This window comes from Osmerus eperlanus, chromosome 2 (genome assembly GCF_963692335.1).
Source record: "Osmerus eperlanus chromosome 2, fOsmEpe2.1, whole genome shotgun sequence".
NCBI classification, from domain to species: domain Eukaryota; kingdom Metazoa; phylum Chordata; class Actinopteri; order Osmeriformes; family Osmeridae; genus Osmerus; species Osmerus eperlanus.
The window spans coordinates 2,034,822-2,049,137 of NC_085019.1; the positions used below are offsets into that span (position 1 = coordinate 2,034,822).

The 14,316-nt window shown below is 45.9% G+C and overlaps 2 protein-coding genes across 2 annotated transcripts; both read left to right on the forward strand.

Moving 5' to 3' along the window:
- Positions 1-938: 938 nt before the first annotated feature.
- LOC134040600 (protein SCO1 homolog, mitochondrial) lies at positions 939-3,789 on the forward strand. The gene is made up of 7 exons (XM_062486569.1): positions 939-1,352; positions 1,525-1,641; positions 1,865-1,955; positions 2,077-2,274; positions 2,487-2,579; positions 2,769-2,884; positions 3,147-3,789. Exons 1-7 carry the CDS (start codon positions 1,185-1,187, stop codon positions 3,279-3,281), a joined length of 918 nt encoding a protein of 305 aa, XP_062342553.1. The 5' UTR covers positions 939-1,184; the 3' UTR covers positions 3,282-3,789.
- A 634-nt stretch (positions 3,790-4,423) lies between these two features.
- LOC134034138 (serine/threonine-protein kinase SBK1-like) lies at positions 4,424-11,246 on the forward strand. Its single transcript, XM_062478507.1, has 4 exons — positions 4,424-4,771; positions 8,317-8,570; positions 10,902-11,104; positions 11,214-11,246. The coding sequence occupies exons 2-4, from the start codon at positions 8,384-8,386 to the stop codon at positions 11,244-11,246; spliced, it is 423 nt and encodes a 140-aa protein (XP_062334491.1). The 5' UTR covers positions 4,424-4,771; positions 8,317-8,383.
- Positions 11,247-14,316: the final 3,070 nt, after the last annotated feature.

The following is a 14,316-nucleotide window of genomic DNA, read 5'->3' on the forward strand; positions in this document are numbered from 1 at the left end:
TCAGGTATGTTCTGACAGTCTGTACTCTTGATCAGGTATGTTCTGACAGTCTGTACTCTTGATCAGGTATGTTCTGACAGTCTGTACTCTTGATCAGGTATGTTCTGACAGTCTGTACTCTTGATCAGGTATGTTCTGACAGTCTGTACTCTTGATCAGGTATGTTCTGACAGTCTGTACTCTTGATCAGGTATGTTCTGACAGTCTGTACTCTTGATCAGGTATGTTCTGACAGTCTGTACTCTTGATCAGGTATGTTCTGACAGTCTGTACTCTTGATCAGGTATGTTCTGACAGTCTGTACTCTTGATCAGGTATGTTCAGACAGTCTGTACTCTTGATCAGGTATGTTCTGACAGTCTGTACTCTTGATCAGGTATGTTAAGCACGGCACCAACATGACGTTAAAAGGGAAGATGTGAAAATGAGGATTTATGCTTAAACACACTAATTGTAAAGATTTTTTTCAGTGAAGAAATGTCAGGTCTGAAAGTATTTTGTTTGTCTGGATATACTCCTTTCTACATATCTATACATTCCTGAGTGTAATTCTCTTATGATCTCTGCTGCTTTAGTATTTTTGTAATCATTTTATAGGAAATAGTATTGGATTGTCCTGATATTAAATTCAAAACCTTTTATATTTGAAGTAAGGCACTTATTATAATGTATTTTCAACCTTCATCCTTACAGCATATGGCATCAACTATTTGAGTTATTGTTCCCATTTTTTACATTTTGAAGAATAATAAAGCATTTAATACGGTTAATAATTGCCTCCACGTAACAGTTAGTTCCTTTTTGTTTTTAGGACTGCAGATCAAGAGGTTGTAGGTTTAAATATCCCTGTACTGTACGTAGCTGGATATGTGATGAAAAATATTCCCACTTTCATCTCTGCCACTAGATGTCAATAGAGTGTACGTGGTGTTCAGAGTAGACAACCGAAGGAAATCCGTCATTTCCGTTCTGTACAGAAATTCCATTGGGGTCTCCTTACTGATCTCGGAGCAGATTACAGGTACTCCACAGTTAACAGCGGATGTAGTAGTTGGCTTTGTATAATATGAGCACAGATCTCAGATCGGGTATTTGTATGCGTTTTTGCCCTCGTCTTTTACATTGTATAAACTTCTGCCAGGACTTCCGTAACGAGCACTGGCTGTAGTAACCGGTCCAAAATCATGGCATTGGGTCTATCATATCAAACGACGGGATGTCGAGTGTTAAGTCGTGTCTTCCTCCAGAAAGGTGTCAGCAATTATGCTGTCTGCAGATTCACACACAGCACGTTGTCAGGACACACCAGTTCCGTACACACAGACTCATCGTGGAAAGTCTATGGGCTGCCGGTAGGTCAATGGCTTACAAAACTACTAGCGCTTGTGGGTTAAATGTACTGAAACGTTTGCTGCCGAGTCTGGGTGGCATGTCTGTAAATGGTTATAACGCGTTGGCATCACTTCGTGTCTTGCGTGTATAAAATGCGTTCTCGTGTCCTCTACTGTCTCCACTCCTAAACAGGCGAAACTGCGTTGGAGTTCCACATGCAGATCACCATGGTCTCCTGTCCACAACTTGCGATCATTTTCGTCTCTACCTCCACCGCCCTCTTCTGGCGACAAATCCAAAAAGACAGGGGTACGATACATACAAAATGATGTACTCTAACAACTATAATAACGTCCTGAATTGGCTAGGTTAAAAATGTTTTCTAAATATGTTTAACCTCTGCCTTTTCTTTTTTGTTCTTGAATAAAACTGATCTTATAATGGTATCTGACTATCTGCCCAGCATTTGCATAGCCTTTTTTAAGTAATGAATGATGTTGACATGTTCGCTATGTCTCCGCCCGTCCTCTAGCCAGTAACCTGGAAGTCGTTAGCGATAACGTTCGCTCTCGGCGGCGCTCTCCTGGCTGTGATGAAGTACTTCAAGAAGGAGAAAGAAGAACGTGAGTGTGAAATAAAAGTCACGTATTCCTGCACCACAAACGACCCAATTGTGTGAATAGATCTGATTGATTTACAAGAAGTTGTAATGAATTCAAAATCCGTTACTTATCTCTGTGTCAGTGATTGAGAAAGAGAGGACCAAGTCGATAGGGAAGCCGGCTTTGGGGGGGCCGTTCTCCTTGGTGGACCACAACAACAAGCCCTGCAAGAGCGACGACTTCCTCGGCCAGTGGGTGCTCATCTACTTTGGCTTTACACACTGTCCTGACATATGCCCTGATGAGATCGAGAAGATGATAGAGGTGGTGGATGAGATAGGTGAGAAGCTTTCTCTGTTATAATGTTTATGTTGTCATCAGTTTGGTATCAGTTATGTATTCACAAGTGCTCAATCTCTTGATTGGTTTAACATTTTTTCTTCTTTCAAATCATCACATTAAATGTATTTTACATATCTTTCATTTGTTTCATTCTGCCGTTCTTTTTTTGTGGATATATTTGTGGTAAATGTATTTCCTCTGCTTCCGTAGATGGGATCCAGTCCCTCCCTAACCTGACCCCCCTCCTCATCACCATCGACCCTGACAGGGACACAGCAGAAGCCATGGCTACCTACATAAAAGGTACACCATAGCAAAACAATGATTCATCTGATTGAGATGCAGCCCTCCAAGGCCCTCTCTGCGTCCTGTCTCTCCTATCTAAGCTGATTGAGATGCAGCCATTCCAAGGCCCTCTCTGCGTCCTGTCTCTCCTATCTAAACTGATTGAGATGCAGACGCTCTAAGCCCTCCTCTATGTCTTGTCCCCAGACTTCTCTCCAAAACTGATCGGGCTAACTGGAGCCAAGGCCCAGATAGACCAGGTGTCTCGGGCCTACAGAGTCTACTACAGCCAGGGCCCCAAAGACGAAGACAACGACTATATCGTAAGTCCTACGCGTCCTTTATGTTTATATTATATTAACACAGGTACGTGACACATTTTAATAAGCAGTTAGTGAAAGTTTTGTCCACTACAATCAGCCTGACACGATCTAAAAACACTACTATTATACCCTGCATATGTGAAAACGACTGACACAATAAGCCCTGTTTTAGCTACTCCAATGATACGATGACAGCGGTTGCCTGATAGATACAGCCTGCTCCAACCGGGGTCTAAATCCCCCCCCTCCTCCGTGTCCTCAGGTGGACCACACCATCATCATGTACCTGGTGGGTCCAGACGGGGAGTTTGTGGAGTACTTCGGCCAGAACAAGAAGAGTAGCGAGATCAGCGGCTCCGTCGCTGCGTACATGAGGAAGCACAAGAAGGGAAAGTAGGAGGAGGGGCCTAATGTCGGAACAAAGACCGTGACGATGATGATGAGGAGGAAGTTGCAAAGCGCTGCCTTCTGCCCCCCACCAGAACTTGGGCACCTTCCAGCACCTTCCTGCCTCTGGCCCAATGAGAGACGCTGTCCTGTGATGTCACCGGCGCTGCGGTGTATTTATTTGAGACTACTGCAGAGCTAAGATGTCTGTGATTAAACATTCCCCCCTTTCTCTATGTGTAACTCCATTTACAGATCTGCTATGACTCTAGCAGACCGCAGTCAATCAGTTATAATCATTTAGTGTTATGAAAGGATCTGTATGTTTGATTTGCTTCCCAGTGGTGCCTTCAGGGTACTGGTTCATAGTTTGGTTGTTTTTCGCAGGAGGTGAGACGAATCACGGGCTCTTATATGTATGTTTTTTAATCCCTGGATAACTGTATATCTTCTGTTGTCAGAAGAATCCTGAAACAAAACAAAAAAACAGCATTGGCTTTGGTTTTAACTGCTTTATTGATTCACTGTACCAAATCCAGCTGTTTTCAATAGGAAGTGGGGGGGGGGGGGGCAGTGAACATATTGAGTCTGAATGGTCAGCACCTGGAAGACTCCATGCACTGAAAGCTTTATATTTGTTTTTGTTTACACTTTCGGGTGCTCAGTAATGGGTTTGGGGTTGTCCCAGAGACATGCGCTCTCATGAAGCATAACAAGTACATGATTGGACACATGGTCCGTGTTACACATACAAATCAAAATCATACAGTAAAAGAATGATGGTAGCTTTGTTATATTTATTGATTTTCAGCTTGTGTCATATTAAACCTGAATTTCTTACAAATGTGTCCGTTTTGAATGTATTAACTTACATTAGTCAGGCAGCGTGAGTGGTGACAGTAGAAAACAGATATCTTTGTTTTCAGACTCATAATAATGCGAAAACACCTCCGCACCCCGCACTTGCCTTTTAATGTTTCTTGTATTTCATACAAACTCCGTGATTAGACAACGGCCATCACGACTCAAGCACAAAAGGCAACGTCCTGCGCGAGAGGCTGCACTTTGTATGCAGAGTACCCCCATCTATGGGATTCTATTCTGTGTAGAGACAGTCCACCCCGCCTCCCTGGTCTCCGTTCCATTCCCCCACAGCTGGCTCGCTCAAGGTTCTGATTGGACTGGAGGGAGGCGCGGTGGGCTGGGCAAGCCCGTGCATCCTTGTCTCCACTTGGCAGCCGAGCGACCACAGGCAGACAATAGCGCAGCAGCTACCGCGGCAACAAACAGTGACCAGCGCTCTAAAACAGCCGCAAGGTGAATTTGTAATGTGCGTGTCCGTCTGTGCGTGCATACATTGTCAACGATAACGCATCTGCAGAATTAGGGGACATTTAGGTCGTAACCGATGACATCTCTCTCACATCTCAACTCCGATCAGAATTGAAGTTCATGCCGAATGGAATGACAACTCGGCTTGTATGCAGCGCATTCTGAAAGGTAAGTCGAAAGCAGCGTAGCGTTACAGTTTGACTGGCTGCGAAAAGATGGATTGTGTGGCCGCAGTATTTTTCAGAGGGCGAACGCTTTCACACCGTTGGTTTGATCGTCTGCATGCTTCAATCCATCCCAGACGTGCACTGATTGAATCCAGTATGTCTGCTCTGCAGGTCCGCGGACAAAGATGCCTCCGACACAGGCATCTCTGCTCTGCGCTCTTACTTAGTAGCAAGCTCAGTCTTTTAGAAGTCCTTTCTATTGATCGTTTCTCTATCTTATGCGCATTGAAACGTTGAAACTGCCGAGCAAGACTAATTCTTCGATGGAGTCGGTTGTGTTGTGCATTGACGGCCAGTTTGGGCAAACCAGCAGAGCAAAGTGAGAGCAGCGCTATACAGGCAATGACAAGCAGCTGGAGAACAATAGAGGCTTGCTAGCATGTCTGTGGGAAGGTGTTTGATCCCTGTTACCTACAGGCTTTAATGCCGTGTACCCGTGTCTATGGGTTCCCTAGGATGGGACTGTGGTGCACATAGGTCGACAGTTTTTGTTATTGATTTATAGATTTTTTTTAAATGATCCCTGGCAATTCTCTTGCCACCTTTCACTCACTCTCTTTGTCACACACACAGGCACACACACACAAAGACACACACAGGCACACACACACACACACACACACACACACACACACACAGTGGAGAGAAGATCCACACCGCACCATTTCACCATGACAGTGCTGTGCCTCTCCCAGGCCCATACATCTCTAGAGGTCTGGGGATCTCCTGGGATCTAGATGGGATCCGCTATACATGGCATCCAATCCAAAGAAGGGATCTGTCTATCTACTGTTTGTGGGATCTGGTCTACAGAAGGAATCTACTGTCTGTGGGTTCTGGTTGACAAAAGACTAGGAGAGAGAGAAATGAGCAGTGACAGAAGACAGAGGGAGAGAAAGAGCCTGAGAAACTGAGGGAGAGAAACAGAGAGAGAGAGAGAGAGAGAGAGAGAGAGAGAGAGAGAGAGAGAGAGAGAATGGTGCCACTTATAGAAGAGTATCTCACAGCATCCCAGTCTTCTCTGCCAATCATGTGCTAGTTAACCAGCATCCCATCTGTAACCATGAGCAACCAGACACCTTGTTACCAGGAAGTGTCTTCAGGCTTTTTCATGTAGGAGACTAGAGAGATGGTAATCTGATATGCAGGGAACTGTTAACAGAGTTATCTGTTGCGTGTAGGAGACTGTAAAGAGTAGGACCACATGCACGTCTCCTGTGTGACCCTGAGCACAGGTGATGTGGGCGGGACCACGTGAGGTGGGCAGGGTCATGTGTGAGGTGGGCAGGGCCATGTGTGAGGTGGGTGTGTCACATGTAGTCACCTGGTACGAACTCTACAGGATGCAGTTTGGCAGGCCGCATTGGTGAGCTGGCCAATGCGCTGTGCTGCTCTTTCTAGACGCGATGGGGGTTGTTTTTGTGTGCGTGTGTGGGTGTGCATGCATACAGTGTGTGTGTGGAACAACAATCAGTCCAGCATTGCTCAGCAGTTTTTAGTAATTGTTAGGTGTACCTGTTGTCACCTGGCACTGAGACTAACTGACACACATACACACACACACATACACACACATACACATACACATATACACACACACATACACACACACACATACACATATATATACACACACACACACACACACACACATACAGACACACATACACATACACACACAGTCTTGGATGGATACTTCTCTCCAGGGTGGTGGGGGCATGGCAGGAGGCCGTGACGCACGTTAGACTGGCCAAGCTAAGCTTCGTCTGTGCTTTGAATTCAGATAAGTCTGGACTGAAGATAGGGTAGGGTGGAGGCTGGGGCTGGAGGTTGGATAGAGGCTTAGGGAGGGAGTACAAGGCTGGGTGGTACAGCTGGCAGTGATGCAGCAGGGAAGCAGCTTAATTACCAGAGTGTCTCTGTGCTTTCATCTTGTGACCCTTTGAAATGACACGCAGGAGTATGTGGAAGTGTGTGGAACACGCACACAAGCACACACACACACAAGCAAGCACACACAGGCATGCACACACACTCACGCATTGGATGACAGCTACACTAGAGGCACAGATTGACCCTCTGCACAGGAAGTGCCTACATTTGACATCCTGTCTGTTTCACACATGTCTCTTCTTGTTACTGAGAAAGGGAGAGATGGAGTGCGAGAGAGAGACAGAGAAAGAGAGGGGGGGGGGTGGAGAGAGGGAGCAGGATGCAGCGCAAAGGCAAGTAATAGCTTAGAGATGGAGGGAGAGAAATGAAGGGATCAATAGGGAGGGAGGGAGGGAGGGAGAGAGGGAGAGAGGGAGGGAGGGAGGGAGGGAGAGAGGGATGAAGGGAGGGATGAAGGGAGGGATGAAGGGAGGGATGCAGTGAACGAGTGTTGTTGCTTGGCGGGTCAAAGAGGAGAGAGGAGTGAGTGACACTTCTCACCATCACACCAGACCAGTTTAAGAGCTGGGATGGAACTACACATACGGTACCTGAGGTTTGGATCTCGGTGCAAAAAACCCCACACACTATTATTTATTTAAAGATTGCCCTGCTCCACATATAAAACGTGCCAGAGCTCTGATTTGAACCTCACTAAGACTCAGATGCTGGTAACCGGCAGAGGTGACAGTCTGCGTTCATCTATGAGTGGAGAGCTGGACTGATCCGAGGTCAGTTGTGTTCGTTCATATGGCCCCACCGGATGTCATGTACTTATTTAGCAGATGTTGCTATCCAAAGCAATGTACAAATAGTGCATGTAGTGGTAGAAACAGGTGCATATGATTACAGCAGATGATTTATGACCAGAAGTGCACAGTTCTACATTCTGGTATTGTTGCCAGACAGTCCTAACAGTATTTCAGTGATTAATGAAAAGGAACAGTCTGTATTGTTCCCAGCCAGTGTTATGCCACATCCACGCCCACCTAGCAGGAACCATGTGAAGAGGAAGTCACAAACCTAACCTGGACAAGTAGCTAGTTCATCTGAGGAAATTGGATGGGGAACATCGCATTTGTTCAGCGAAGAGAACTCTGGCAGCCCCTGTTTGTTCCTCCTGGGGTTGTGTGTTCTCCGCTGGGGAAGGGGGGAACCGGGAATCTGAAGCCTGTGATCTAGCTGACATGAAAGGCGTTCCGCAGCGGAACCTGGATCTGTGCTCACAGCAAGGCTCAGAGATTACATAATTTTAGATTTGGCTCAGATACAAAACTCTCAGCCTACTCTTTGATGTTGGTGAGATAAAAGGTGTGTGTGTGTGTTTAGTTCTATTTGTGTGTGTAGGGAAGGAATGCAAACAAAACCCATGGGTGTGTGATTTTCGCTCTTGCCATCATCTTTTGTGTGTGTGTGGTGCATATGGTGTGTGTGTGTGTGTGTGTCTGCGGGTACTCAAGCTCAATGTCAGTGTTCCACTCTCTAACCCCTCCTCACCTCTCTTCCCTTCCTTCCTTCCTTCCTGCCCCTCCTGTCTCCTTCCTCCTTCCTCAGTGACATCATCAGTCTCCAGATCACCCCGCCTCCTCCTCAAGCGCTCCAAGCCCCTCCCCTTTGCAAGATGAGCTCCTCCTCCTCGGCCCATGTGACACGCAGTGACGGCAGCTCAGTGGACATCCTGGAGGAGCTGCAGCTGATCGCTGCTCAGAACCTGGAGAGGTTAGAGGTCAACAAGTACTATGAGGTCATCAGGGAGCTGGGCAAGGGAACCTACGGGAAGGTCGACCTGGTCGTACACAAACTCAGAGGTCAGTCGAAGGTCAGGGGTCAGACCTGCCTATTACACGCACATACAATTGGAATGAGAGTTTATTCTATTCTGTTATTTATCAGTGTGTTTTAATATATGCATAAAAACAGCTGTACTGCACTATTCCATACAAAACTATACTGTGCCATACTCTACTGCGCTATACCGTACTGTGTTATACAAAATTATACTGTACTGTACTATACCATACTGTTCTATACTATACCTTACTACAGTATACTATACTATACTGTAGGACTGACTAGGTAGCTTCAGTCCTGTGATACACAGCTTCCAAGCATGAGCCAGTAACGTAGAGATCCAGATGGGCAGATGAGGTAGCAGAGCGGTCTGCTTTAGCAATTATCCGTTGACCCTTTTTATTTGCTTGTGAACGCAAAGCCAAAGGATCCACCATCTGCTCCAGCTGTGCTCCGTCTCTCAGGGCAGTGGAGCAGAGGGGGCATTCGTGATGTTCATCTCCCCAGCCACTACGCTCTGTTTCTGGGGGAGAGATGACCTTAATAAGCTTTTAAAGGACCGCATTGGTTTAGTGGTCTCTCTGAGATATGCTGAACGAACACGCACACCATCTGTCTTCTTCCAGACCTGCCTATCCTCATGCCCTGTCATTACTCTGTGGAGACTGTAAACTCAGTCAGCCCCATCTCTGGCTTGTTGTGATGTATCACTGAGCGTACTGTCATCTACACACACACACACACATGCACAAAGCACACACACACACACACATGCAGACTGCACGCACACATAGACACACAGACTAGTGCTGTGCTTGTGATGTTGTTTGTTGTCACACTGTGTCATCTAGACACAAATCCTGACATTCTTGAAGTTCAGCCTGAACCCAATCAATCATCAGCTCTTATGTGTTTTTTTTGTTTATGTGTGTACACGTGAGTTTATGCATGTGTGTGTTTTTCTGTGTACGGATATGAATTTGACTGCTTTTGAGTGTCTAGTTGTGTGTGTGTGTGTGTGTGTGTCTACATTTGTGTCCTTGCTGACAGTAGAGGGATTAATGCCAGTCCTGGTTTCCTCCTTGTTCACCTGATGGCTTAGCTGCTGTGTGGTCCATGGCTCTGCTCTATGCAGTAGGACAACTGGGGTGTGTCTGCAGTACTAGACTGTAGACCGTCCTTGTCTCATCCTCAGTCTGTAGATGTGGGGGCCCAGGCTGAGGCTGGGTGTGAGGCTGGGGCTGAAGCAGGGTCTAGGGGTTGAGGCTGGGGTTGGGCCTGGGGCTGGGTGTAAGGCTGGGACTGGGGCTTAAGCAGGGTCTAGGGTTGAGGCTTGGGCTGGGCCTGGGGATGATGCAGGGTCTAGTGTTGAGGCTGGGCCTGGGCCTGGGTGTGAGGCTGGGTCTGGGGCTGGGCCTGGGGCTGGGTGTGAGGCTGGGGCTGGGGCTGAGACGAGGCTATTGGAGAAGTTGGCTGACACAGTGACCGTCAGAGGCTCTGGGTGTTCAGGGAGGACAGACACACTGGGGCGCTGCAGTGTGTCTGTCCTCCATCAGATGCACTGATGCAGCACTCACCTCTATGCATTTACCTCTCTCTCTCTCTCTCTCTCTCTCTCTCTCTCTCTCCCTGGTTCCCTCCGCTGGCACTCTATCCCTCATCCTTTTCCCGCTTCCCTTCTTCCCCTCTTTGCATGCTCGGAAAAACATATTCTGCAATCAGGCCGACTGAGAGCAGTTTTAGTTTCTCTAATCTCATCAGCCTGATTCTACAGTAGCTCCATGCGTGGGTGTGATCCACGTATCAGTAGACTGTTGTCTGTTCACTGTTTCAAACACTACCAAGCGGCCCCTTACACTTCTCTGCACTAGAGAGAGAGAGAGAGCGAGAAGGAGGGAGGGAAAGAGCGGGAGAGCGAGAGAGAGCGAGAGAGCGAGAGAGCCAGAGCGAGGGAGGGAGCGAGGGAGGGAGGGAGGGAGGGAGGGAGAGATGGGGGTGGGGTGTGTGCGCTGTGTTGTGATTAAACTAGTCAGACATTCAAGGTTGTGGAATATTTACAAATCCCTCCTCAGCAGATTACTCTTCAGCATCCAGCGCTGTAAACTCACTTCATCATACAAACCTGGGACAGGTTTCTTTTGAATAAATAAAAACTAGAATAAATGCCTCTATCCCTCCACAAATATATTTTTTCAGCTTGACGTTTTAAGGTTGCGTAACCTTGCCTAGGTTCCTCTGCTCTCCTAATTTTGATTTTAAAAAAAGAGTACGTCACGATCACTCCACGTGCGCTGTTCGTAAATCTCGTCGGTTGGAAGCGCTTTCTAAATGAGCACATTGTGTTCCAGGGACCAAGATGGCACTGAAGTTCCTGAGGAAGAAGAGCACCAAGTTGAGGAGCTTCCTGAGGGAGTACAGCATCTCCCTCTACCTGTCCCCCTGCCCCTTTGTCATCAACATGTACGGGATCGCCTTCGAGACCGACGAATACTACATCTTTGCTCAGGAGTTTGCTCTGGCGGGGGACCTGTTCGACATCATCCCACCTCAGGTGAGGGTCACTCCTGGTGTGTGTGTGTGTGTGGGGGGGGGGGGGGGGGGGGTGGGTGGGTGGGGGGAGGTGTATGTGTAGAATGTTTTTACTGTATGTATTTGTGTAGGAGGAACACATGGTCACTGTTTGGGCTCTGTGACCTGTGTGTGTGTTGTAAGTTTATACAGCACATAAGTACACTCTCAATGGTGAATACCATCAATCCTAAAACATGAGTTTCACTAGCTGTTATTTCTACAGGATTCACGTCAGTAGAAATCCATAAATAGCCATTTTGTCGTTATGTTTATGTTTAATGTCCATTATTAGACGGTTCCACTGTTTAAGTCCATATTTGGATGTATTCAGTTTGAACATCCATGTTTAAATAAATTCCAGGCCATTTTAGGGTTTGTAACTTGGACTCATGTACAGCAGGATGAAGGTTTCTTCCATGGCAACCTAATCCACATCATCATCATCATCATCAGGGATGGATATTTACATTTACATTTAGTCATTTAGCAGACGCTCTTATCCAGAGCGACTTACAGTAAGTACAGGGACATTCCCCCGAGGCAAGTAGGTTGAAGTGCCTTGCCCAAGGACACAACGTCAATTGGCACGGCGGGGAATCGAACTGGCAACCTTCGGATTACTAGCCCGATTCCCTCACCGCTCAGCCACCTGACTCCGGATATAGCTCAGTGGTAGAGCATTTGTTGGCAGATCAAAAGGTCTTAGTGTCAAATCCCCCTGGTGCGTCACTTTGGGTAAAAGGTCTGCCTTTTTTCCCCTTAAAAAACAAAAAACCCTCTGACACAGACTGCTATTCTTAGCCGGCGGCTGTGTTTCCACTGCAGATATAATGTCTTACAGTAACCCTGGAGGATTACATACAGTCGTCCTTGCCAGTGGAGGAGTTATTATTGAGCGATGTTATAAATACCTGTATAGATGGTGATAATCACACTCCAGCTTCACAGACTCTGGTGGCTTGATCACAGAGGATGGTTGGTTTCAATGCAGTTGTAACAGACGTGGTCTTGCAAGCTCCGTCAGAGGTATCGGGCAAATCGTCCCGCACTGGGTTCGAACTTACCACCTCTGGCTTCCCAAGCGCCACCACTACCAACTACGCCAACGAAAAGCTAGCTATTCGCTGACGCGGGTGGCCTTTTACATACCTGAGGAGTGAGTTTCACCGATACACATCGGCTACACAGTGGTGCCCTATTTGACCTGCATTCATTACATGGCAGGTCGTGTAATGGCAATGGCAAGTTAATTTCCAAAAGGTGATTGTGTATCTTGGCATCCCAATAGTCATCCCAGACATATAAAAAGTCCTAACACACAGATCATATTACATGTTTGTGCTTAATATTATGATACAAAGGGCTGGCATGAGAGGTAGGCTGTACAGCGCACCAAGTAGTTTGCACCAGAGCCATAGAAAAAGAGTTGCGACACGCTTTGATCTCGCCGACACGTGATCACGTGGTTCATGTAGCTCGCTGTAGTTCCAAAAAAACCCACTGCTGTCAACCGGTTTGAATGGTTTTCAATGAAGCTGGCCAACGGAAGTCGCTTTCTCAGGCAAATGATGAATGAAACAGGCTCGGTTAAAGAAATCCGATATTCTGGCTATCTTCAGCAGACTTGTATCTACAAAAGGCAGTCCTCCCTGACGTGTTTGGTGTAGAATGGAGTGAAATACAACATTGTGAACACTCACTGCCAGTGAAACACAGGAAAAGCTAGAGCTTTTTTGTCACGTGGTTCCGGTAGCTCCCTGTAGTTAAACAAAACCCCCACTGCTGTCAACCTGTTTGAATGGTTTTCGGCGGGACAGACAGCAGCACAATCTCGATTCACGGACATTTTCGATATATTAACACATAATGTCAATTGGTTACTGGTGTGTTGTATCATGTATGTCTGATACTTTATTAACATGTATGTATTACATGAACTTATACATAACGCAATATTGTGAAGCAGAGCTAGAAATGGCTATGCTAGCTCTACTGTACAAACTGTACTGTACCATACTGTACATACCAAACAGTAGCCTAATGAGGACTATATTGTTCCACTTAACGTTTAACCTTAGACGGTTGAAGTAAATGGGTCTTGTTAAACGTTTTTTTATTCATCAGCCCACTTACAATTTAGCCTACCACATTAACAACACTTATATTTGTAGTACTTGATGCAAGTTGAATCTAACCATTATCACCAGCAACTGCTCAATTTAAGACAAGAAAGGAGTTTGGTAAATAGAACAGAATAAACAAGGCAACCAACTGCATTCAATAAAACATTTTATTGTACAATATGTCCTGTGTTCTTCCACTCCTTTTGTTTGTAGTGATCCGGTGATCTTCTGGCTATGATACATGTACAGCTAGCTAGAGTAAAAGTGTTGCTTACGTAGACCTACAGTCTAGCTCCAACTGCATTTAGAATCTAACAAGCTTACGATAAACTTTAACTAAAGCTGGCTATATAAAATACTACTAATAACAATTGATATGTGGTGGTCGAAATATGAAAAAATGCAGGATTTTCGTGAATTTACCAGCTAACTTGCTTCGGACCACTTAATTTGCAATTCATTGTTGCTAGCTCTACTAACTAGGCTAATAAGAGCTATATATAGAAGACTTACTTTGTATGCCAACGAACACCAATAATTAGAACTAATTTGACAGACTATAAGACAATTGACTGGTTATGATACACGTGCTCTCTAGCTAGCTTCAGTAAAAGTGTTGCTTATGTTAGATACTAGCTAGACCGTCTAGCTCTAACTGCGTTTCGAATCAAACAAGATATAATCTTACGATAAACTTTATCTAAAGCTAGCTATATGAAATACTACTAATAACAATTGATATGTGGTGGTAAAAATATGAAAAAATGAAGGATTTTCATCAATTTACCAGCTAACTTGCTTCGGAGACACTGAAAATGAATGGGGTTGAACGGTGGAAAATGCAATGTTTGGAACTACAGGTCGCATGTGACACGCTTTACTTCCGCATTCCTCGATAACAATGGGAGTCTATGGAAGTGTCGCAACTCTCTTTTTCTATGGCTCTGGTTTGCACAAGAATTAGTCAGAGCAGTCAGGGATTCATAAAGGAAATGGTTCGCACAGGAAGAAGCCCGTATAGGACTTGTTTGGTCGAGGAAGTTGTTAGTACAACAAGAGGTTAATACAG